General features: G+C 33.0%; 4 protein-coding genes across 12 annotated transcripts; 2 read left to right on the top strand and 2 right to left on the bottom strand.

Moving 5' to 3' along the window:
• The first annotated feature begins 4,106 nt into the window (after nt 1-4,106).
• On the top strand, nt 4,107-4,694 carry LOC146944202 (uncharacterized). The gene has a single exon (XM_085747922.1). It carries the CDS (start codon nt 4,107-4,109, stop codon nt 4,692-4,694), a length of 588 nt encoding a protein of 195 aa, XP_085604048.1.
• A 1,838-nt stretch (nt 4,695-6,532) lies between these two features.
• Nucleotides 6,533-10,325, top strand: LOC146944201 (GDSL esterase/lipase At1g29670-like). The gene is made up of 5 exons (XM_085742591.1): nt 6,533-6,863; nt 8,480-8,607; nt 8,747-8,992; nt 9,527-9,764; nt 9,887-10,325. The coding sequence occupies exons 1-5, from the start codon at nt 6,608-6,610 to the stop codon at nt 10,102-10,104; spliced, it is 1,086 nt and encodes a 361-aa protein (XP_085598717.1). The 5' UTR covers nt 6,533-6,607; the 3' UTR covers nt 10,105-10,325.
• Nucleotides 10,326-11,283: 958 nt separating this feature from the next.
• LOC146944200 (floral homeotic protein AGAMOUS-like) lies at nt 11,284-19,353 on the bottom strand. 9 transcript variants are annotated; one of them, XM_085742599.1, is made up of 9 exons: nt 19,053-19,353; nt 18,481-18,717; nt 14,023-14,104; nt 13,809-13,870; nt 12,805-12,904; nt 12,615-12,656; nt 12,424-12,465; nt 12,098-12,324; nt 11,284-11,553 (listed from the first exon to the last, which is right to left on the bottom strand). In XM_085742599.1, the coding sequence occupies exons 2-9, from the start codon at nt 18,705-18,707 to the stop codon at nt 11,550-11,552; spliced, it is 786 nt and encodes a 261-aa protein (XP_085598725.1). In that variant the 5' UTR covers nt 18,708-18,717; nt 19,053-19,353; the 3' UTR covers nt 11,284-11,549. The 9 variants fall into 9 exon arrangements, with proteins under 9 accessions (XP_085598725.1, XP_085598722.1, XP_085598723.1 ...); XM_085742596.1 differs by having other exon boundaries at nt 12,424-12,468; nt 19,257-19,277; XM_085742597.1 differs by having other exon boundaries at nt 12,424-12,468; nt 19,053-19,192.
• Nucleotides 19,354-20,181: 828 nt separating this feature from the next.
• Nucleotides 20,182-22,517, bottom strand: LOC146944199 (uncharacterized). Its single transcript, XM_085747921.1, has 3 exons — nt 22,018-22,517; nt 21,003-21,915; nt 20,182-20,475 (listed from the first exon to the last, which is right to left on the bottom strand). Exons 1-3 carry the CDS (start codon nt 22,515-22,517, stop codon nt 20,182-20,184), a joined length of 1,707 nt encoding a protein of 568 aa, XP_085604047.1.
• Between the last annotated feature and the right edge of the window lie 353 nt (nt 22,518-22,870).

Here is a 22,870-nt window from a genome sequence, read left to right as displayed (position 1 = left end):
TGACTGAAAAAGGTTGAATATGAAAATAATAAAGGGTGACAAATATGATCAATCTTCCTCAACTATCAACTGGACTGTTGGAAAGTGACTAAAAATTGGAGTTTTGAATATGTCAAAATCGGTGGCCGAACGGTGCTGTTCGGGGTCCGATTTTGAGTGCTGCTTTTCAGCCTTTTGGTACGACAAAAATCGGTGGTCGAATGGAGGAATTCGGGGCCCGATTTTGCCAACAGAAAATAAAACATAAACGTATTTTCGGGTTTAGATTTGTTTCAGTTTTTTGAGAGATACTTTTACTATAAATATAGACCTTGTATCAGATGTAAACCTTGAGATAGAGGGGGCAGAAAACAAGGGTTTAGAAACAAACAACAAGATTTCTCTAAGAGGGAGACACTAGGGTTGTGATTAGGCATGGCAACAAAACTCATACATGTGGTTACCCGCCCGAACTAAACCCAATTTGACGGGTTTTCCCCGTTTTGACTAGGTTTGGGTATGGGTTTGGGTTTTCCCCGATTTCAAAACACGGGTATGGGACGGGTATATAGGTACCCACCCCGACTCATACCCAAACTCGTCCTGAATGCAGAAAATTACTTTATGTTGGTATGCCATGTTATTTTGTTTGATAATTATTGTGTTATAAAAACTATCATTGATATTTAAAGGAGCAACTAAGTCAATCGGTCTAACAAATGTTAAAATGAACATATTGTTGGATAATGCATTACAACATTTCTCTAGGGGTTGCCAAAAAACTTCTATTTTTTATTAAAAAAATTATTCAATGCGGGGATGGGGCGGGGATACCCGAACCCGTCGGGGACGGGGATGAGGTTCAATTTCTCATCTACGTTGGGTATGGGTAGGGTAACGGGTAAGTATATGAGATTGATTCACCTTGGGAAACACTATTAGGATTGAGTCTCTTGGTCACTTGAAGAGATTGAGACTTGGGGCAGAATTAGGTTTGAAGACTTATTCTTGTAACCCTTTGATATCTCTTTTGTAAAGTTACTCATCATTATAGTGAAATGGATGGCTGTTCTCTCCCCCAAACTAGGTCAGTATTGGACCGAACTGTGTAAACAAATTTCGTGTGTTCTCTCTTTCTTTTATCTCCATGTTTCCTACTTTTGCCTGTGTTTATAATTGTCACCCACTTATTTTGGTTGTTTGATTACTTTGTTCCACATATCAAGTATTTTATTGGTGCGATTTTAAACGAATTCACAGCACGGATTTAACGGAGATGAGATGGGAATCGTTCACTTCAATAGGTGGGTTCAAATTCCCGCTAACCCCGTCCCTCAACGAGTTGCCAAGTTAATTTATAAAAGTAAGGAAAAAGCGGAATGTACTAACAACTATCTGATTAGATTAAATCAGTTGAGCCTATAAGTAATAAGGTCTTACATCTTATTTGAAGAGTTTATTTAAGCCCTTAAAAATATTCATCCTACATTATTTTTGAATTCCTCCATTCTAAGAGAATTTTGTATTATTAAAAAAAAACAATGAATTTTGAATCACCCTTTTCTCCTTCCTTTTGCTTAAAGTTCTCCCCACCCTCTCCTCATATGCAAAGTCTAACTTGGTCCAATAATTAGTTTTTAAATGGAGGGGACCAAAACTTCAATTTTTTAAAAATAGGAGGACCAAAAGTATATTTAGTCTATTTTTTATTTATATTATTATATTCACTTTTATGCTTTGAATTAAATTATAAATTTGTTAACTTTTTCAATAATTTAAGTTTATTAGTCTACATTATTCTTTTGCACATATAATTGTGTGCTGCAAAACTAGAACTGAACTATCATATCATATATAGTCAAATAATGTTAAATATTAAAAGGGAGTTTAATCTCAATTGTTTGTTAGTTCATTAGTTTATTTAAACATTTGGGGTGAGTTTATTTAAACATATATATGATTACTTGTTTAAATATGTTAATATGAAATATACTTTGATTCAGGCCAACATATTACACTAGACTTTTTTTTTTTTTTTTGGTCGAAAGGAGGATATTTCATTCAATGATAGCATAAAAGCTAGTGATTACACATGTGTAGAAAAACTACCTACTATTGGGGTAAAGTACAGAATTATTGCAAAATCTAACAAATACATCTCTTAAGCACATGATTTGCTCCTGACTTATACATCTAACATATCATGGTAACATAGCCTTAGCTAAGAATGAAAATCCACTAGAGGGCAGCAAAGACCCAATATAGTTCCACATCCTAAACAGAAAAACGAAATAAAGAACAACAAAGCAAAACACCACTGGAAGCCAAGGAGATACAACACCAACACACAATTAAGCCTTGGACTAGCAAGTAACTCTGAACCTGCACAATCAAGCTTGGATTCCACACATCTTCAAAAAAACAGTCAGCCTGCACCATAAAGCTTGGACTCCACAACTTTCCCAAAAATGAGAAACCTGCAAAATTGATATTAGGCAAGAAAACCAGCACACAAACAAAACGCAACCAAATGGCTCTTTTAACCGAATCCAGATCTATCACAAAGGGATAAACAGATGAGGTGAAGCCAAACAACAGATTGAATTGAAAAGGCTAGATCTAGAAGAAAAAAAAAAGAAAATCTAGTAAAACAAACAGACAACTAAAAAAACAACACAATTTAAGACAGGGGGTGACCAAAGGGGGGAGATTTTGGTGTACTAGAGGAAGATCCGGTTGGATCCAGCTCTTAGATGAGCAAAACACGATGAAAAAGGAGAGAATCCGGCGGAGGGAGAAGGGAGACTCCAGCAGAGGGAGAAGGGAGAGAAACCGGTGGAGGGAGGTATGGGTTGAGTTGAGGGAGATAACTAGAAGAAGAAGATGACAAGAACAAACATTAACTACAACAACACCATGACAGAAAAGGTTCGAATAGGAAAAGGAGATAACTAGAAGGAAAGAAGAAGAAGAAAAAAAAGGAGGCGGCGGCTCTAGGGGATCTATGAAACCCTAAGCCGCGAGAGGAAGAGGGTGCAGATGACTCTCAAAACGGCAGTGCCAGTTCAATAACACTGTCATAAATGCATTGTATTTGTTATTCAAAAAATGCCAGTTCAATAACAGTGCCAGTTCAATACACTAGACTTTCAAAATGTCAGACTCATACCTTGCAAAATCTAATTCGGCCCATCATATCCCCATTCTCTTGTAATCTTTATTCAAGATGAAAATGCACAATTTTACAAAAATAAAGATTACAAGAGAATAAAAATGAGAATGCAGATTCACACACGCAGAAATATTGATATTCATGAGTCTGAGTTCTAATTTAGGATTATACACTTCACAACCTTAATGGTGTGTAAGGCTTGACACTATTTCTAATGACACATTGAAATCTGACACCAGTCTTGTATTTTTCGATCAATTTTATTGGAAATATACTTCCATATATAGATAAATTTGAAGGTAAGAATCAGGGCTAGATTTTTTAAGAAACGAGGGTGGTGGAGAAAGCATCTCGTCAAGAAAACCAAATGTAGATCAGCACGGGCTTAGAAGAAATTATAGGGCCTAAAAATTGACTAAATTTGAAAGAATTCTGCTCTTCCCCCAGCACAAAACACTCGCGCCCTGCAGCCATGCCCAAAATACCTCTGCGCTACTTAAGTAACGCAGAGTTACTATTTTCGTACAAAACCCATCAGTCCATACTCCAAGCACCATTTTCTTTTCCTCCACCTTCAAAAACCCAAAAAGTGCGAATTTTTGGGTCAAAATCCTCATCCCAAATCATTGCAAATCGTCAGGAAGCAAGTTTCTATCATCAAGCACCAAATACCAGGTATTGTATCATCAAAACTCATCTCATTTTGCTGGTTTTTGTGCTTGGTTCGTCTGTTTTTCATAGGCAGTAGGGCTTGGTGCGCAAGTTAACTTACGCAAGTGTTAAAGGATGCGTGACTTAAGTCACGCATGAGTTAATTGACTGCGTGGCTTAAGGCACGCTAATCTGCAGTCCAGTTTTTTGAAATTTTTGCGCCACTTTTGTTCTTGGTTAGCTTGTTCCATAAGTAATTAGTTATTCTTCCTTTGTAATTTCTATTCAATAGATATATAGTGAGATGGTTGATAATGTCGCAGATGATGACGTTGAACAGAAATCGGCCAAAAATGAAGCTTCCGGCAATGCTTCCGGCGAAGGTTCCTGCGATGTCAAACCAATCGTTAATGTGAAACCGATTAAAGTCAAAATTCCATTTCAAGCTCGCATTGGTAAAATTGAAGAACCTAAACCGGTACCTATCGGTGTTGTTTACGAAGGTCGCGACACCGCCTCATTTTTTACAACAAATGCAAGATGGAGAGAGCGACAAGAGTTACTTGATTGGGTTCGTCGACAAGGGGTAAGGGCCGGATTTAGTGTTTGTATAGATAAATCCGTTATAAAAAGGCCGTACTTGACGATGCAATGTGAAAGGAGTGAGATATACAAGCCACCTAAGACGAGGAAGAAACCGAACCTTGAAGGCATTGGCTCAAAGAAATGTAATTGTCAGTTTAGGTTGAAAGGTTTCTTTGATAAGGATACAAATGATTGGTGGCTTGCAATGCTTTGTGGAATGCACAACCATGACTTGGATGAAAAGTTATCCGAACACCTTTTTGCGGGTAGACTTAGTGTGGAGGAGAAGAAAAAGTTATCGACATGACAAAGAGCTTGACGGTTCCCGAAGTATTTTTTGGTGGCCGATTATGTAATTTGGATATTTGTGGCCAATATATGTAACTAATATTATATATTATATAAATATATGAAATGAAATATTTTTTTGGTGGCCGGTTATGTCACACCAATTATTGCTCGCATTACGTTCTCTCTAATTATTCAACTATTTATAAATTTGTGTTCGTATTGTTGATTTTTAATGAATTTGTGTTTATGTAATTTAACGATGAATTTGGGTCATTTTGACCGTTTATGTGAGATTATGTAATTTTAGAAATTTATTGACAAATTTGTGTAATTTGGATCGTTTACGTGTCATTAAGTGTGTTTAAGTGATTACGGGTCATTACTGGCGAATTTGTGAAATTTGGACCGTTTGGATCGTTATGTGTGATTATGTGATTGTGAGAAAAACGACGTTTTTGTGTAATTTTGATCGATTATGTCGTATTATCCGATAATCTTGTTAAATTGGTGTTATTCGGTTCAATTATGAGCGTGTAAAGATTATGGATCATTAGTGACACACTTTGCAGTGAATGCATATCAGTACAACATTGAATGTTGTACTGATATATTAGTAGAGCGTGACTTAATTTACGCATGTGTTAACACTATGCGCATCTTAACTCACGCAGCGTTAGTTAACTAACGCATAGTTTTACACTTGCGTTAGTTAACTAACGCAGGTGTATTTTGGTTAGTTTGGCTGGGTGCGAGCGAAAAGTGCAGGGAGAGAGCAGAATTCAATTTGATAAAACAAAAGTTGATTTCTTTGAAAATTTATGTTGACACTTCACATTTGGCTGAAAAACACCTAAAAATTACTCAAGTGCCCTCATCAGCTGTTAACTGCTGTGAAAGTTAACCTGCGATAGTTAATTATCGATGTGGTTATTTTTCATCGGCAGTTAACTACCGCGGAATTTCAAACTAAAATTTTCCACTATAATGAGCCAGAGTGCACCATTCCGGTCCTCCAAATTAAGCATAGCGTAATGAATAATCATTTTTTTTTAAGGAAGCGTAATGAAATAATCATTATGTATTATTAGTATACCATAATTATATAATGAGACATGCGACCATTGCCATAAATAATAAAGATGATTGACCCAAGTGATATATTCTCACACCTCATAGAGGATATGCACTCAGCAAATTATCCCTAAAAAAAACTCCGAAAGTTGATTCACCAAAATACGCGCAATTTTGTAAAGTAATTTAAAATATATAGAAATTTATTAGAATATGTAAATATTTATTATATAGTTTTATTAGAATATGTAGATATCTTTTATATTTAGTATGTATCTTTTATTATTGGTGACGACTTAATAGTTAAGTCGTTAGCGTCTTGACTATCAAGATGTTGTCAAACATAAAAGATACATATTAAATATAAAAGGTATTTGCATATTTTAATAAAGATATATATTAAATATAAAAGATATTTTTGACCCAAAAAAAGTGTAAAAGATATCTGCATATTTTAATAAGGATATATATTAAACATAAAAGATAATTTTGACCAATTTTTTTTAAAAGATATTTACATATTCTAATAGAATTTTTCTTTTTTTTAAATAATTCAAGAGAATTTTTTATTTATTAATTTACTGATCTGTTTATTTTTGGTTTGTACGATAGCTATTATTCATTCAAGATTCGAAGATCATATAGATGCAAATAAAATTGAAATCAATTTTGAACCTTCATTGTTTAATAAATAATAAATTATAAAAATTAACTTGCCAATCCCATTTTGGATCCTTCATTATAATACATTGTTTTGACAATTTGGGCAACAAACACCCTATATAAACACCCTCCATTTTGTGATCAATACATACTCCTCGTTTACTATATCATAATTTTGATACTACTTAGAAATTGATGGCTTTTAAGACTAAAACATGGTTTGGTATGCATCTTCTTCTCTTGGCTGCATACTTCATGCAACATTGTGTCCATGGAGAATTAACTCAAGTGCCTTGCCTTTTTATATTTGGCGACTCCTTGTCTGATAGTGGGAACAACAACAATCTTCCAACACATGCAAAACCTAATTACAAACCATACGGCGTCGATTTCTTAGAAGGGCGTCCAACAGGAAGATTCACCAATGGCCGAACATCAATTGATATAATTGGTAATATCATATGCACCATTAAAATCAATTATCGTTATATCTATCTATATAATTTCTCTTACTTTAGAATTTATTGTATATTCAATATCAATGTTTTAATTTTTTGGGTGGGTTAGTTTAACTTTTTCAAAAAATTATTTTAATTTTTTGGATTTGTAAATGAAGGCAAGGAAATCTTATCTATTGACATTTCCCATTTCCCAGTAATGAAATCTCATTCAATACTTTTCTTTTACCACGTGCAGTTTTAATTATTAAAAAAAGATTTATCCCTAAAAAAATTATCAAAAAAATAATTAAAAATGGATAATGGTAGTGAACTCTCTCCGTTGATAATCACGCGGGAGCGAATTTTTTATTGACATGGTCATCACCACTTAACCACACATTTTTGAGCTTGACTTTTCAAACTCAAACCCGAATGAAGACAGGTAACATAACAATTGTTGAGCTAAATTTTACGAACTCTATATCAAGATTTTTTTTTTGGTCAAGCTCAATACCCAACAAGTGTGTGGTCCAGTGGTGATAACCATGTCAGAAAAAGATTCGCTTCCAGGTGATTGCCAAGATTTTTTTCCGGTGGAGCTCAATACCAAGATTTTAATTTGCATTTGCAGTGGTTATGCACATTTCATATTGTATAGAAACATTAATCATGTGATCACAATTATAGTTCAAAACTATGAGAAATCCTCCACAACCTTAATTTTGCAAGCGCAATTACAATTGTGGGCCACAATTAAATATTTTTTTAGGTGTTTGAAATTCGAACCCCGAATCTTGTATATATTATATTTTGTTCTTACGAACTCAACTAAGTTCAAATAATTCTTCCTCTCCCTCTCCAACAAGCCGGCCCTAGTTTTTTCTCTCTAGGTTTTTTCTTCCAATTTCTTCATTAAGGGGGTGGTTTTGGGTCAATTTTGGACCTGAAATCACCCCTCTCCATCTTTTTCTCTCTATTTCAATCTAATAAGTGATTTTCACATAGATCTAAGTTTTTTCTTTGTGATTTCATCATCTAAGTGTGGTCTTTTGTTGTTCGTCGTCTTGTGCGGCGTTGTTTGAATTTTCCGTTCTCTTGCGGTGTTCATTTGATTCATATTGAAAGATCGATTATTCAATCAAAGATTTGATCATCAATGTTGCAGATCCGGAGGCATGGATATTCCGTTCACTTTAGTTTTATCATATATTTTTGTAGGCATTATGCTGTTATATGCTATTAACTTGGATGTTGTGAATTTGTTAGCAGATTCATCCTTTACGTTTTTAGCGGTGTTGAATGATGTAATCTCGATTTGAATGAATGAATATCATTTTGTTTTTGTAAAAAAAAAAAAAAAAACTCAGCTAAGTTCACATGAACAATTAAATAATATTTTCGTTATGGATTCATTTGTTACAAATTATGAAAATAACCGTAAAAAATTTGCTGCTATTTTTTCTTTAAAAATTTAATCTGGTTTTCACCATCGAAATTGTGGTCAGAACTTGGAACGGTAGGAGTATAATTTTGGTAAAATTCATAGGCTAAGTGTGTGTATATTTTGTTGTATTTCCTTATCTGGATTTTTTCGTTGAACTCATAAGCTAATGATTTACTATTGTAGGCCAACTACTTGGATTCAAGAAATTCATCCCACCCTTTGCAAACACTATTGGTTCAGACATACTTAAAGGTGTTAATTATGCATCTGGAGCAGCTGGAATTCGCAACGAAACCGGCAAAAATAATGTGGTATGGTGTGTGTATTCATCTTTATTTGTTCATCCTCTATATATAATTAATTGATGCTTGGTATGCTTTTAGATGATATATTGATATTTTCATAATCGATAAATGTCACTAAATTAGTGTTACGCATTAATATATGCAGGGTGATAATATCGCTTTGGGATTACAAATACAAAATCATAAAACGATAGTTTCCGGAATTGCTGCTAAGCTTGGAGGTTTGCCACAAGCCAATCATTATTTGAATAAGTGCTTGTATTATGTTAATATAGGAAGCAACGACTACATAAACAATTACTACCAGCCCTTACTCTACTCAACAAGTCACATCTATAACCCTGAGCAGTATGCTAAAATTCTTATCAACCAATTATCCAATTATATAGAGGTATATATCTTCTATTTTTTCCTCTCAAAAAACAATTCTTTTAAATTTATTTTTTTGTTATATGTGTGTGATGAATTAATAAAATTCACTAAAAAATACTATCAATGCATGCAGGGACGGATTCAATGGGGGCAATAAACAGTACCCTTGCCCCTGTCTCTTATATATACTATATAATTCCCCACATTATAATCATATACATGATTTAAAAGTTATTATTTATATACAGTTAATTTTTGTGAATTGACCAAGTGATTAGAAATTCACCCGTAAAGTGAATATTAGTGGGGAATCTAGTTTGAACTACAACTCCTGCATATATAATGCAATGTTATAGCATGCTCACAGAGACTATACTTTATATATTTTAATATATAGTATATGTTAATAAATACTCTATATATATTGGAAGAAAATCATTGCATCGACCTGATGCTCCTCTACAAATGGATGTACCCATGATTTTTTTATTTTTTTGTTAATGATTAGATTGTTTGTAATAAGATAACATAAATTGTTAATTTTGGTGAACAGACTTTGCATGAAGTTGGGGCAAGAAAATTCGTGCTAGTTGGGCTGGGTCAAATAGGTTGCAGTCCACATGCCATCGCTACAAGTGGAAAATCTGGATTATGTGCTGAAAAGCAAAATATTGACACATTAATTTTTAGTCACGAGCTTAGATCTCTAGTGGATAAATTCAATATCCAACATCTTGATTCGAAATTTATCTTTATAAATAGTACTGCTGGCACTCTAGACAGTTCACTTGGTATGCATTTCAATTAATTTCAATGCATATTCTATATTAATAATGAAGCAATTGAAGTCTAAGATTTAGGTTCTTGATCAAAATCAACTGAATGCCATATATATGATCTTTTTGTATTTCAGGTTTTAAAGTTTTGAATGCTCCTTGCTGTCCAATGGGGTTGGATGGGATGTGTATTCGTGATTCAAAACCATGCTTGAATAGAAATGAGTACATTTTTTATGATGGATTTCATCCCACATCAGCTCTGAACTATGTCACTGCGTCAACTTGGTACAACAGTGCTTCTAATCCAAAGACAACGTATCCAATGGATATCAAACACCTTGCTCAAATCTAAAAATGTCCTTAAATAAGCTCAACTTGTTTGCATAAAAGAACAACAAGTTCACCTAATCATCTGTTTGTATTAAGCAATCATACATATTGAGCAGAATGAGTGAGGATTGATATCATAATCCTTAATGTTATCTTGGGGTGTTGAGATTATTTCTCATCAGTTGTAATAATGTCATAAATTGTAACAAGTTTGAGTATATCCTTGTAATCAATTTGAATTTATTTTTATGATTGAAAAAGGTTGAATATGACACACAAAAAAAAGGGTGACAAATATGATCAATCTTCCTCAACTATCAACAAATATCCTTAGTTTTTTAGGACAGTGCTTATTTGATTATTCAACAATCTTAGATTGGAGTAGGAATTATCATTTTGTTGGAATATTTACTTTTGAACTTATATTTGATATTATATGTGGCAACTCTCTGATATGAATATTATCAAGAATGAGTTGCAAAATTGCATGAGAGATCGATGATTAAGTGATTGTTTAATTATTTATATATGGAGAGATTTTTTTGCGAGAATCATGCAATATTTTTGCTTTCATAAATGAAATGTTTTTATTGCGAGAATCATGCAATATTTTTGCATTCAAAAAATGACAAATTGTAAAGACCAATTGTGATGTATATTTCTTCTTTTGAAAATGAAACGTAAAATATATTTAATGCTACAATTTATATATATGGTGTCTCCACTGTTCAAAATTTCTAACTCCGCTATTGTCTTTTAGTGTTTGGTTTTTTAGATTTAAGTTGAGACTGACTTTGATTTGACATTCAGTGGTGTGATTCATATTGACATCACATAATGATATCATCTTCTTTCATTAGGTGAGATTGTGGCCACAAAATATTTGGTGATTAAAATTAAGTTGTCCTTTTGAAAATGATTTCTAGGTAAGCCTTCATATCACTCGACCGTATGATATTTGGTGAATAAGTTTAAGTCCTCCTTTTTTAAAATGGTTTCTGGATAAGCCTTCAAATCATCCTAATACCTTATTTGAGTGGGATATTGTGGATTGTGTTTTGTGTTTATGTCAATATTTATTTGTGGTGTTGGTGACCTCTTTTGTCCGTGGTTGTTTATTAGTTTACAGTCAGATTATCATCAAGTAAAACAAGTTTTTGCACATTTTTGCTGTTTAAATGTGAGACCAGAATAGGAAAAGTAAACAAAGATTGACAATGACAAACATGTCAAGTGTCTTTTTCATAATCTTAGGACACATATGAGCAAGCATTTCATAATAATAGTTACAGGATAATGTCTTAAAATGTCTACAAAGCCACTAAATAGTACTCATTAGGGCATACTTACAAACCCTGCTCAATTTTTCTCATATATATTACTCTTAGCATCATCATAATCATCAACATAACCATATACTAGGAAGCAAATTGCAGGTCTTTCATACTTCTCTCAAGCACAAATATATCAACTGCACAAGAAAAAATTAAAACCTAGTTAGTAGGTAGAAGTAGAACATAGAATATAAACCTATAGTTTATAATTTAACAAAATTTTGAGCTACAAAAAACAAATAGAATGGAATCTTCTTTCCAAAAATCAACTTCTGTTTCAAAATACATCCAATTAAATCAAGAAAAGATAAATTTATTATGAATAGTGATGCGTTTGTTATTCATAGAATATGACTACTTTGTTACTAATAAAATGTAGTGTTTTGCTAACAACATAATTAAAAAAGATAATTATATCTATTTTCAAAAGTTTTATTATGATAATCCAACTTCACACTAAAAACATAAGGGGAAGTTTACACCAAATCGAATATTAGGAGCATACAAGATAATTACTATAATTTCGTCTCTAAATACAAGACCTTCTAAGATTTTTCGGTCCTTTTTATAGGACTCCTTTCAATTTTTTGACTATGTTAATTATTTCTTTACCAACATCGCTAATTATATTCAACGGGATGAATGCGAAATGTGCGATAAATTAGGGAGAATCTTACTTACACTAATTGAAGGGACATGTGGTCTTGTCTTGCATACTGACTACTTGGTTGTAATGCAGTCATTTGACTACTACTGGATTGTAATCCAGACACTTGAAAGTATCCACGAGACTCATATTGCTGCTGCTGCTGATTCTGAGACTGCATAGATTCATAGTTTGTGCCTCCAGGCAACATACTCATATTAATATTGCTATGGTGACTGTGGTTCCTCTCACTTTCAGCTATCTACACACACCAAAATCAACAAACCATAAGACACTTGAAACTATCAAAATTGCACATAGGAAGCATATGAAGAAAGATATAGAGATAAAAGAAAATGACCTTTGCTCTCAGAAGTTGGTTGTTATTGTGCAAGTCTATCTCCTGCTGTGTACATTTAAGTTAATATATGATACTTCATTTGAAACTTAGGGCAATGCAAATCATGATATAATTTGAATTTATTACTAAAGAAGACTAATGTGTATAGATTACATTCAATATAAGCATGAATACAAGGAAAATATATTTACCCTCTTCTGCATGTATTCAATTTCAGCAAATAACAGCTCATTCTGATGTTGATATTTGGGTAGTAGTACAAGAAAAAAAAGAAGAAAGAGTCAGAAAATGCGGGATTTATCTGATAAATATAGATCAAATCATGAATCCTATAAAAAAATTATAGAAAGGACTAGTTGATAGCATAAGAAATATATATACCTTTTTGGAACGAATCCTACTAATTCCTTTTTCTAATTTAGACTCCAGATTTTTCAGTTCCTTGGCATTCATAGAGCCCAAAGATTCACCCATCATTTGCCTGCATTTTAATCTTTTTCAGCAAGGATGCTCAGATAATGCAAATTACAAATTAACTAAATGGTTTCAAAATTGTTTTATCAACAAATTAGTGATTTGTGTAATGAGGTATCGGCTTAGTACTAAGAGTTTGACCTTTTAACTCAAGGGACGGACCTCAATCCCCTCGAAATGAGTTGTAAAATGACCATAAACTACGTTAATTAATAATAATTTATTTCATCCCTAATTTTAAAATTAAATTAGTTGTTTTTAAATTGAAATCTCTTCAAAAAATTTAGGATAAATTATACTTATTCCTCTAAAAAATAATTGAATTTCACTATTGTCTTGTGTTGAAATCTATGTTTCTCTTCATAACAAGTAAATAAGTATTACTACAAAACAAATATTTTAAGGATAGCCAAAAATTTCAAATAATCACTTCAAAAATTTACTTCTTTGCAACATTCAAGCCCATGACAAATAATTTTTTTTTTAAACAAGTCAAAATAAAATATATTACCAACAAAAGAACATTCTACCTAGCACAAGGTGTGCCGAGGTAGAATGCCAGAGACAAATAATTTGAAACACCTTTCTATTGGTTTTGTTATTTAGAAGATAAAATTCAGCTATAAATAGCTTTTTCATTAGCACAAATAGTCTGACAAAAAATTATTTTATAGTAGATAGTTAGGTTTCTTAATGTTGTTGTGAACAAAAAATAGAGAGAAAAAATATATTCATAAAAGAAGCTTGGTTAAATATGATAGACAAAAATATAACAGATAGTTACTTTTTAAGAGAATGGTATAAATTTTTACATAAATAAAATATAAGTGTAATTTAAGGAAGAAGAATGTAATTCTCTCTTCTCTCTTTCTTATTCAGTGAATTCAAACATTAAGGTTAGTTAAACTTGCCTGTTGTTATTCTGCAGGTTACTAATTTGCACACGCAATTTGTCTGCCTCTTGCTGGTAAAACTGGAGAATATATATGAAATCATGGTTATAAATGTTAAATTTTTATATAGTAAAATAAAATATTAACCATTGTTGAAATTGGATCCAATATATACTTACTGTTGATCAAATTGAAGGAATCAATATGAATTTTTTTTTGAATTAATCAATACCTGAGCATTAGCCTCAGAAGCAGATCCAGTGCCAGATGAATCTGAACATGCTTTTTTGTACCTTGCAATAGTTTCTTTGACACTGCAATGATTAAAATGTTCAGGTATTTAAGAAACTAATTGATGTATTATAGGGTTAAGATAATAATAAATAAAAGTATTATTGAAAGGAAAAAAAAAAATCTATTTTTTTCTGTACTTATAACCTAGCCTCCAATATCTAATCATCCAAATAGGAAATTAAGGAGGTTCCCTATCTCAATGTGTCATGTTTTTTCTTTGGAACAAGAACAGTTCTTAGATTATAGGTGTTTGGTTGGGTCTAACACAAAAATTGCCCTTAAACTTAATTTTTATAGATACTCTAATTCAACCCGTCCAAAAATTAAGGCAAATATTTTTTTTTATGGTGTCCGGGGTTTGAACCCCGGACTTTGCATATATTATGGATTGTCCATATCAACTGAGTTAAGTTTACGAGAACAAAAAATTAAGGCAAATGATAAAAGTGTTTGCGGGAATTAGATTTTCAAATTATGTTTTCTAATAGAAAATATGTTATTGAGATAAAACAAATGATTGTGTTTTTAGATTATTACTCGTGTAAAACCGAAATCAATTAGTACTAATACAACTGAAGTATGTACTCGTTTTTTTTTTTTATTAACGAAATTACAAATAACCATTGAAATTTACACACATATAAGCGGAGGTGTCGGGGGTTCGAATCCTGAGCACGGTGTCCGGCTTAAAAATTTCGGCATTTTGCTGGTTGAACTAGGACTTGTAGACATGTACTCTTTAATTGTTGTATTAATATTTTTTTTTTAGAGCAAAGAATCGAAGTCGGGACCTCTTAACTCCATAACTACTTTAAACTCTTAGCTCAACCAAGTGAGTTAACTCTTTCTTCCAAGTCTAACTAATTCAAATCAACTTTCTGTTTTAGAATGATTGCTTTAAGGATTCTAGGTTGCAATGTCTCTTGTTATCATTAATTAACACTATGATTAGATTGAAGGGGAAGAAATGTTTGAAAATTTATAAAAAAAAAAAAACCTAGTACGGATGAAGGGAAATGTAAAAATATGAAGAAAAAATAGATTTTACATTTCAAATAAATCATTTTAAATAATCTATCAATTAAAATTTGTAAAACCTTTCTTCTCTCATTTTACAGAGCTTTTGTGTTAATCCAAAAAATTCTGCAGTTGTGACTCCCCCAAAATTAAGTAGCAATGTCAAAATAAAATTTCCCAACTGAGGTCAGCATGTTCTGCTCTGAGACCTTTGTAATGTTTCATACGCAACAAACGTATTAAGCCACAAATCTTTCAATTTAATGTCAAAATCAAAGCTTCCCAAAACTTTTAAATATTATGTCACAAGTATAACATTTGACAAAATCAAAAAGTATCCAATTTGTCATCAAAATGATTTTGTAAATTCATCATAACTGGAGCTGTTGAGTATATCAAATCATTGATGTATATGTTTTCAAATTTCACACACATATAAACATTTTTGCGTGTAAGTCTTAGGTTGAGTAAATTAAATCAAAATTACTAGGACAAAATTAGCAAAGAAATGATTAAAAAAAACCTTTTACTAAGCTGATTTATTGGGTTTTTACTTTACCTTTCACTAAATTCTGGTCGTCAATTCTTACATAAGCATGATTCTACCATCTTTCAATTTCATTTCAAAGGTGTCAATCATAGTATTTATTTAGACATAACACATTGAAGATTATTAACCAAAAAAACTTGTCTCTGGTTGATGGTCAAATCATCCATATTTCATGGTTATGTTCTGAACCTTAAAAACAACTGTTTAAAAAGCAAAAAAAAAAAAAATCCAATGATCTCATTCTCAGTCATCATGTCAAAATCTGATTGGATGTGATATAAAATAAAGTACTAAAATAATATATCTAATTTTGGAATATCTACAAAATTATAAAATATTATGAAACCCTTTTATTAATTTCTACACATGATGTTCTTTTCTGATACCTTAATGTCCTCGAGCAACTGATTGGCTATCACTGCCACGCTGGCACAAGATCCCACAATATGATTGGTTCAACTATTTCTAGGTCACTATTTGGATCAAACCCTTTTCTTAATGGTTAATGCCCTAAGGTCTCATTGAAATATCCACCTCGATGAACCACACATAAGACTCAAATATTCAATGTTACACAAACTTTTGATAAATCCAAACAGTAAAAAAACTCTTGACCAATCAAAAAACTGAATAAAAAATTATTATATTTTTATAAGTCTTTTCCATCTAAAAAATGGGACAACATCACAACCGTCCATTTCAACTTCTGCTTATTACAGCAGTAACAGCAATAGTGTTACGTTTCCCATTACATGGAACAAGCCAAAATTTGAGAACACTCTCATTGGCTATTTGAATTGTCGTACGTTGTCTCTGCCACTACCATTTACCTCACTCACTCACTCACTTCAATCTTTACATTTTTCTCTCACTTTACCCTAAGGAAAAAAAAAACCCTTTTCTTTGTTTTTTTCTGAGACTATTTTCCCTTCATAAATACATATATCCGTGCAAGATTTTTAGCATAACACAAATCTCAGTGTGAGATACCAACATAGGTGAAATATTAATATGATAAGCTAGTTCAGTGATTCTTATTGGTTGATCACTTATTTCACTGGCTTTAGTTGTAAAAGAATTTATTATACTCTATGAATGAATTGGAAGAAATTGTTTTTCTATATAGAAGGGTGTATTTGAACTATAGAAGATAAATGTTAGGGCTCAAATGGAAGAGGGGAAGGAGAACCAAGAATGGGAAATCATGACATAAATTACTCTTTTGTCAGAAGTCAAGAACTGAAAAATCATGTGTGTGACGTGACCAAAGATTCTTTTCAACCAAGACAAATCCTAGTCCTTAAAAACCCTAACCATATTCACCAAACACCATTTCCATAAAAGGTTCCAAAATCAACCAAAATTATTTCAACTTTAATCAACACTTTTCTTTACTATATTCAACTTTTTATCTACTGTCAAAGAAAATAAAGTTTTAATTTTTATTTACAACCCAATTAATTTTTTTAAATTGCCAATAAAACCCTAATTTTTAGGGTTACATATATTTGACCTAGGCTTAGATCTTGATATGGTTGCAAGTGAAATTTGGGGAAAACTTAATTCAAGTATTTGCAATGGAAAATCCTTATCTGGGTATCGATTATTCTTAGAAAAGATAATATTTTTACATACATAATCTGATATGATCAAATAGTGTAGGTCATTGACAAACCCTAAAAAAATATCCTTTTCCTTTATTTAATTTGAATTTGACAAATTGAGAAATGAATTGAAATTGTACTATGATTTCCTTGAAGAGACTAAGTGACATGTTATTAAGGAAGTGTCAAGGAGATAGATGGGTTGGGCTAATTGGAGTACATATGACAGCTTTTGTTTTAGGGTCTTTGTTAGCATAGCCACACACACACAAACATAGATGTGTAAGAGAGAGAGAATTGTGAAAAAGAGAAAAAGGAAACAGAAAAAATTAACAAGAATGGTGTGTGAGTTGAAGGAAGTGGCTGATCTCACAGCACTGCATAACTTCCCAAAATCCTTACCAATTGTTGCTACTTCTATTTCTATCTATTGCACAACCAGATCTATGTATCCAACAAACCAAGAACTATAAAAAACTTAACAGAAAGAAAAAAAAAAAATTATATATATATAACATAAAAGCTTATAGAAGGAAAAATCCAAAATAGAAGAAATGAAAGACAAGTGTTCTTTGGCCTCAGAAAATAGAGATAAAAAGAGGTAAAAATTAACTGTATCACAAAAAAATATGATTATGTTCTTTATGTTTTAAGTCCTTCAAATAAAAAGAAATAGCATACAAGCACATAGGAGTAAAAATCTATATACCACAAAATCAACTAAAAAAACAGTATCATTTTTAATATAAAGAAGAAATTTCTGGAACAAAATCTCCAAAGGGTTTCCTAGAGAAAGGAAAATTGAATTAAAAAAGAAAGCTTGAAAAATCTGTATGACACAAAATCCCCCAAAAAAATCAGTATCATTTTGAATATAATAGCAAAAACTTGATGAACAAAATCTCAAAAGGGCTTTCAAGAAAAATGAAAATATGATTAAAAAAGAAAGTTTGAGAATTTATATAACACAAAATACCTAAAAACAAACAGCATCAATTTTAATATAACAGCAGAAAATTGAGGAACAAAATCTCAAAAGGGCTTTCAAGAAAAATGAAAATATGATTAAAAAAGAAAGCTTGAAGAGTCTATATGACACAAAATCACACAAAAAACAGTATCATTTTGAATATAACATCAAAAACTTGATGAACAAAATCTCAAAAGGGCTTCTAAGAAAAATGAAAAAATGATCAAAAAAGAAAACTTTGAATCCTTTAGGTACCTGTTATTAGCATATTCATATAGGCGTCCACGGCTAGAGAAGACTATAAGAGCAACTTCAGCATCACAAAGAACAGATAGTTCATATGCTTTTTTCAACAAACCATTTCTTCTTTTGCAGAAAGTTACTTGGCGATTCGTCGTGTTTTCAATCCTTTTGATCTCAATCTTCCCCCTTCCAATCTTTCTCTGTGGAGAATCTGACATGGATTCATTTGGAAAATCCATAGCTTCCAAGCTGAAAAAAAAAATCAAAGTAAAACAACATAATCAATATATTTCAATTAAACCAACAAGAAAAAAATGAAAATTTTCTTATGTATGAATGAATGAATATATGGTTTTTTATGATTGTTTAAGATTGTTTTGTCTGATTAAGGAAAACATGAAAAAGTGAAAAGTTTAAAACATTTACTTGATTAGTCCAAAGTTTAGATTTTGTGATATGCAATCTAGTGATGTTTATGTTACCAAATCTGAGTTTGGAGTGAAAAAGTTTGATTCATCCCAAAAGAGATGAAGCAGTGAGAATGGATTTCAAAAGATGTGTTTCAATGTTTTGTTCACACTAACCTTTGTGTGAGGAAACAAAAGGAGAATATTATTAAGGTTACAACAGAAGAGAGATGTTTCAGCTAGCTCTTGATGTTTTTTTCTTTTCTTTTCTCTTTTTCTTCTTATTTCAACTAGAAGAAGATATCACAAAATAAAAAGCAAAGTGAACATAGAATTGGGTATTTATAAAGTTAAAAAAAAAAAAAAAATGGCATTTCATACATCATGGTTTATTTATGCATCAGATCAGATAGAAACTACTAGATACATACTCATATGACATCTTTATATTTTATTAATTTTTTTCTTTTGGTTTAGTGGTGTATGTTTTAGATGAATCAAATTATTATAAGGATAAAGTGGGACAAAAATGTTTCATGTACACCTATGACATTTACTTAATCATGTGTAAACATGAGGTTAATTTAGTTGATTAACCTTTTACTCAATTAAATTAACTTTATTTTTACATGTGATTAATCAGGGATCGCGCAGGTGTACATGTATCATTATTGAAAATGGAAATAACATTTGCAATTAAATTAAGCTTTAAAAAATTGTTACAAAATAAATCTGCAATGAATTAGATTAGGGCATTATAAAGAGAGAGATGAGGTTCTGAAAATGATTTATTTGTTGTTGGTATAAATTTTGAAAATGATTTTAATAGGGTGAAAAGGACATGGGACTAAGTTGTGAACTTCCCACCTTGCAAGTGATTCCACTGTGCCTTTTACTATTCATCTTTTCCTGAAGATAAATGTATTTCTGGACTCACTTTTTTGCCCTATATTGTAAAGTTTGTTTATACTAGTTTATTAAAAAACACTAGTTTATTAAAATGAAATACTAGCTTAATAAAAGAATCCCTTTTATTTATGGTGCATTTTCGGAAGATGCTCAACAATGTGTGTATATTTGTGGGCTAGTTTCTTACTTCGAATTAATGGATTCAAAGTCTCAACCATTTATACATATCTTAGTTTTCCTTAACTGACTTCGATTATTGAATTGAATATACTCGATTGGAATGTAGAAACATACTGAGTTAGTTTGTGTTTTTTTTTTTTTTTTTGAAATGGCAAATATTATTAACCAACGAGCCCGTGCAAGGCGCACTAATAAGCTCGGGTGGGAAAAAAATACATTAAGGGGAAATCGGTTGCCGTACAAACGTGGCTCGATCAAAAACCCCTATAAAAACCACCCAACAAACAACATAGAATTGACGCTGGCATATACATAAGACAAGCCAGTAGCATACCCCTGCGTCAACACCAAAAACCACCCCAAAGAAAGCAGCAACTACCAAAAAACAATCCCTTTGCAAAACAAAACCCACAACAAGCACACTGCCAGCAAGGTGCACAACCACCTGAATGTGCACACCAGAGTCTTCTGCCAGCAAAACCCAGCAAGTCTCAAAAACCACACCAGCCGCCTGTACAAAACCCAACCGCATAAGAAACTAGCTGAACAAATACCAGAAGCAAAAGAGCAAGACCACACCAAATGCCCTCCAGAACAAACCATTACTGTTGCCCACCGAAAAAGGACCCAACAACCGCAAAAAACAAGAGTAAAGGCCAGCAAAAAAACTGCCTACATAACTGACCGGTACAATCTGTTCCAACTACACGTGTACCATGTCAAGGCAAAAAATGGGATTCCAACACCACTCATAAAAGAGACACACCGGAATCTTCATTCTATCCAACACCCACCGCCAAGATAACACCTTAATATCCTCCACAATCTCTTCGACTCTTTATTAACCCCCTTAAAAATCTTATCATTCCTAGCTTTCCACACCACCCATATAACAACTTGCCAAATTAACCACAAGCCCCTCGAACGATTCTTATTACCACCCCTCCCACTCCAACATTCCCAATGTACAAATAAATTAGGAGGAATCAAAAAATGCCAATCCAACCAAAGCATCAACCTACACCACACCCTACTCACCACATGACAATGTAGGAAAAGATGATTCGTTGTTTCCTCACCATCATTACAAAGAACGCATAAAGTGGTAGCATCCGGGCCAAGAACATTTCTCAATGCAAGGTTATATTTAGTAGGCACGCGATTGAGCAAGACCTTCCAAGCGAACGCCACAACTTTCGATGGAGCCGGGCTTTTCCACAAGTTATCAAACACCCTTTCCTCCTCCGCATTCCACAAGTCAACCGTACCAAACGACGCCAACAAGAAGTCATACACCGATTTAACCGTAAAAACTCCCGACTCTTCTAAAGTCCACCTCCAAACATCCTCTTGATTAGACCATGTCATGCCTTCCAAATCCTCCTTGAGACTCACAAGTAATTCCTCTTCCCGCACAAAAAGGTGTCTCCTCCAACTAAACCTCCACTCTCTACCCTCATCCCCAATTACTCCCACCTCCCCCACCTTCGCATCTCTTTGATTTGAAATCGAATAGAGTCTAGGATATTTAAGCTTGAAACACCTATCTCCCCGCCACTTATCTTCCCAAAAACTTGTATTTAAACCATTTCCAACCCTACGAAACACCACCTCATCCAACCACCTATGATCCCCAATGACATCTAGCTTCACCAAGTCCTTCCACCACAATGATGAATACCTCGGCCACGAGGAAGTATCCCCTCCCAACATCCTTCCAACACTAGGCCCATACTTCTCCCCAATCACCTCCTTCCACAATGTTCTCTCCCCATCTAACAACCTCCAACGCCATTTAGCTAGTAAGCTCACATTCATAATCCGGATATCCTTCACCCCCAAACCTCCCTTCCCTTTACTTTTACACACCGTATCCCACTTAACCCAACTAATCTTCTTCCCACCTCCCACCCCTCCCCAAAGAAATTCTCTTTGAATTCTTACCAACTTCCTTCACACCATAACCGGCAACTTTAAAAAAGACAAGAAGAATATAGGAATTGAATTAAGAACCGAATTCAAAAGGACAATTCGGCCTCCAAAGCTAATATACTTATGAGCCCATGAGTTCAATTTCCTATTCAAAGAATCCACCAACGGTTCCCACGTCGCCACACTTCTCCCATTAGCTCCTATCGGCAATCCCAAATAATTAAATGGAATACACCCTTTGGTACAATTCAAAAAATTACAAGCCATCTCCATAAAATCATCCGAGACATTTACCCCAATCAAGGAACTCTTTAAGAAATTAATCTTAAGCCCCGATGTCATTTCAAAGCCACGAAGAATTGACTTCATTGCCCAAAGGTTCTCCATCGTCGCCTTCCCAATACAAAGAGTATCGTCAGCATATTGTAAATGAGAAATTTCCAATCCATTATCACCGATTTTGAATCCCTCAAATAAACTTGCCTCCTTCGCCGTCCCCATCAAACCACTAAACCCCTCCACCACCAAAAGGAACAAAAACGGAGCTAACGGATCACCTTGCTTTAGCCCACGTTGAATACTTATCTCTTCTGTTGGGCTCCCATTCACTAGAATAGACATCGTTCCACCACAAACACAAGCTTTCATCTAAGCAACCCACTTTCGACACATACCCACCCTAATTAACATGAACTCCAAAAATAACCAATCCACCGTATCATACGCTTTTTCAAAATCCACCTTAAAAATCAAACACTCATTTTTCGCTCTCTTGGCAGAATCAACCACTTCATTCACAACCAACACCCCATCCACCAAGCTCCTCCCTTTAATAAACACCGATTGAGAAGGAGATATAATCAAATTCATTACACCCGCAAATCTTCTTGCTAACACCTTAGCTAGAAGCTTATAAAGACTCCCTAACAAAGAAATAGGTCTAAAATCCTTCAACTCCAATGGCGAGGACACCT

Source organism: Medicago sativa, chromosome 2, assembly GCF_051527215.1.
Source record: "Medicago sativa cultivar Bolivia chromosome 2, Bolivia_mono, whole genome shotgun sequence".
NCBI lineage: Eukaryota > Viridiplantae > Streptophyta > Magnoliopsida > Fabales > Fabaceae > Medicago > Medicago sativa.
Note: the sequence above shows the minus strand (reverse complement) of the source record. Positions and strands in the feature narration are given on the sequence as shown.

What these genes read in the sequence shown, in the direction of transcription:
- LOC146944202 (XM_085747922.1), top strand. Translation starts at nt 4,107, where the DNA reads ATGGTTGATAATGTCGCAGATGATGACGTTGAACAGAAATCGGCCAAA.
- LOC146944201 (XM_085742591.1), top strand. Translation starts at nt 6,608, where the DNA reads ATGGCTTTTAAGACTAAAACATGGTTTGGTATGCATCTTCTTCTCTTG. An exon ending in AAACCGGCAAAAATAATGTG is followed by an intron (nt 8,608 to 8,746) that starts GTATGGTGTGTG and finishes TAATATATGCAG; the next exon opens with GGTGATAATATCGCTTTGGG. An exon ending in AATTATCCAATTATATAGAG is followed by an intron (nt 8,993 to 9,526) that starts GTATATATCTTC and finishes TTTGGTGAACAG; the next exon opens with ACTTTGCATGAAGTTGGGGC.
- LOC146944200 (XM_085742593.1), bottom strand. Translation starts at nt 18,985, where the DNA reads ATGAATCAAACTTTTTCACTCCAAACTCAGATTTG. An exon ending in TCACTCCAAACTCAGATTTG is followed by an intron (nt 18,718 to 18,950) that starts GTAACATAAACA and finishes TTTTTTTTTCAG; the next exon opens with CTTGGAAGCTATGGATTTTC. An exon ending in CTTCTGAGGCTAATGCTCAG is followed by an intron (nt 13,871 to 14,022) that starts GTATTGATTAAT and finishes TATATTCTCCAG; the next exon opens with TTTTACCAGCAAGAGGCAGA.
- LOC146944199 (XM_085747921.1), bottom strand. Translation starts at nt 22,517, where the DNA reads ATGTCTATTCTAGTGAATGGGAGCCCAACAGAAGAGATAAGTATTCAA. An exon ending in TTGAACTCATGGGCTCATAA is followed by an intron (nt 21,916 to 22,017) that starts GTATATTAGCTT and finishes TATGGTGTGAAG; the next exon opens with GAAGTTGGTAAGAATTCAAA. An exon ending in TTTTCCTACATTGTCATGTG is followed by an intron (nt 20,476 to 21,002) that starts GTGAGTAGGGTG and finishes GGTTTTGTACAG; the next exon opens with GCGGCTGGTGTGGTTTTTGA.